Source organism: Geospiza fortis, unplaced genomic scaffold, assembly GCF_000277835.1.
Source record: "Geospiza fortis unplaced genomic scaffold, GeoFor_1.0 scaffold777, whole genome shotgun sequence".
In the NCBI taxonomy this organism is placed as follows: domain Eukaryota; kingdom Metazoa; phylum Chordata; class Aves; order Passeriformes; family Thraupidae; genus Geospiza; species Geospiza fortis.
Window position 1 is genome coordinate 44,530 of NW_005054689.1, and position 1,367 is coordinate 45,896.

At 62.4% G+C, this 1,367-nt stretch overlaps 1 protein-coding gene across 1 annotated transcript in view; it reads left to right on the forward strand.

The window, feature by feature from the left end:
* Positions 1 to 1,367, forward strand: part of LOC106632080 (prominin-2-like) — an 8,766-nt gene that overhangs the window by 6,419 nt on the left and 980 nt on the right. Inside the window, exons 9-11 of the mRNA XM_014311213.2 lie at positions 125 to 178; positions 493 to 564; positions 1,189 to 1,358. Of these exons, the coding sequence (XP_014166688.1) occupies positions 125 to 178; positions 493 to 564; positions 1,189 to 1,358 (296 nt within the window). The remainder of the gene's footprint in view (positions 1 to 124; positions 179 to 492; positions 565 to 1,188; positions 1,359 to 1,367) is intronic.

Here is a 1,367-nt window from a genome sequence, read left to right on the forward strand (position 1 = left end):
CGCGGTGCAGTCGGGGGAGGCTTTGGTGGTGAGTCCGTGCCGGGCTGGTGGCAGCGGCGCCGCTGGCAGCCCCTTGAAGGGGAAAACGAGGTTTCTGAGCCTTTCTTACCTTCGTGTCCTGCAGGCAAAGCTGGGGGAAAGCGTCCAGTTCCTCTCCCGTTTGGCACCGCACCTCAAGGTACTCGCACGTCTCTTCCAGCCCCAAAAAGCTCGTGGTGCTCCATGGGTCCCATGTGCCAAAAAGCAAGAAAATACAGCTGCAGGGTGATGGGAGAGCCAGGAAAAACGCCAGCCAGGAAAATCAGTGTCCTGTAGGGGTTAGATTTGCTGTCACACAGAAATCCCCCTCTAAAGGGCTTTTCCTGCTCTGGGCACATCCCCCTTTCCCTGCCCGGCACCCAGACCCAATCTGGGGCTGCTCCCTGCACCCCTCGGGCGCCCACCCCGCTGCTCCGGGCCCTGAGGATGCTCTGCCCTCCTGTGCCTCCCCAGGAGCGGGTGAGCAGGACTACGGCTCCGGGGGAAGCCCGCCTGCCCCTGCAGGCCCAGCAGATCCTGCGGCAGGTGAGGCGGCGCCGGGTGAACCGTCGAGAGTAGAATTTGCTACAGCCAGGAGGAAGGAGGGAGAAGAGGGCACCGGGAGCCTTCAGCCCTCGCTTCCCAGCCTGTATTAGCCCGGAGAGAGGCTGGAGAGAGGCTGGGGAGCGCGGGGATGGAGCTGGGATGGGAAACCCGGGGATGGAGCCGGGAAACGTGGGGATGGGGAGTGCAGGGATGGAGCCGGGCTGGGGAATGCAGGGCTGAATTGGAAACTGTGGGGTTGCATCAGAATTGGGAACTGTGGGTTAAATTTGAACTGGGAAGTGCGGGGCTGAATGGGAATTGGGAACTGTGGGGCTGAATCCGGACTGGGAAGTGCAGGGTTGAATCGGAATTGGGAACTGTGGGCTGGATGGGAATTGGGAATTGCAGGGCTGAATCCGGATTGGGAAGCACGGGGCTGAGTGGGAATTGGGAAGTGCGGGGTTGAACCTGGACTGGGAACTGTGGGGTTGAATCCGGATTGGGAACCGCGGAGCTGAATGGGAATTGGGAACCGCGGGGCTGAATGGGAATTGGGAACTGCGGGGTTGAATCCGGGCCGGGAAGTGCAGGATTCTCCCTCCACGCTGCCTCTCCCCTGCCCAGGAGCTCGGCTGCTTCGCCAGGAAGGAGCTGCGCTATTTCACCCAGTATCTCAACTGGGTCGGGCAGACGGTGAGAGCCGCCCCCCGTCACCCCGCGGGGATTTTTGGGGCCCAGGAGCCCCCGCGGATCCCTCCCCACAAGCAAACCGCACGCCAGCAGCCAGGCGTGATGCTCGTCAC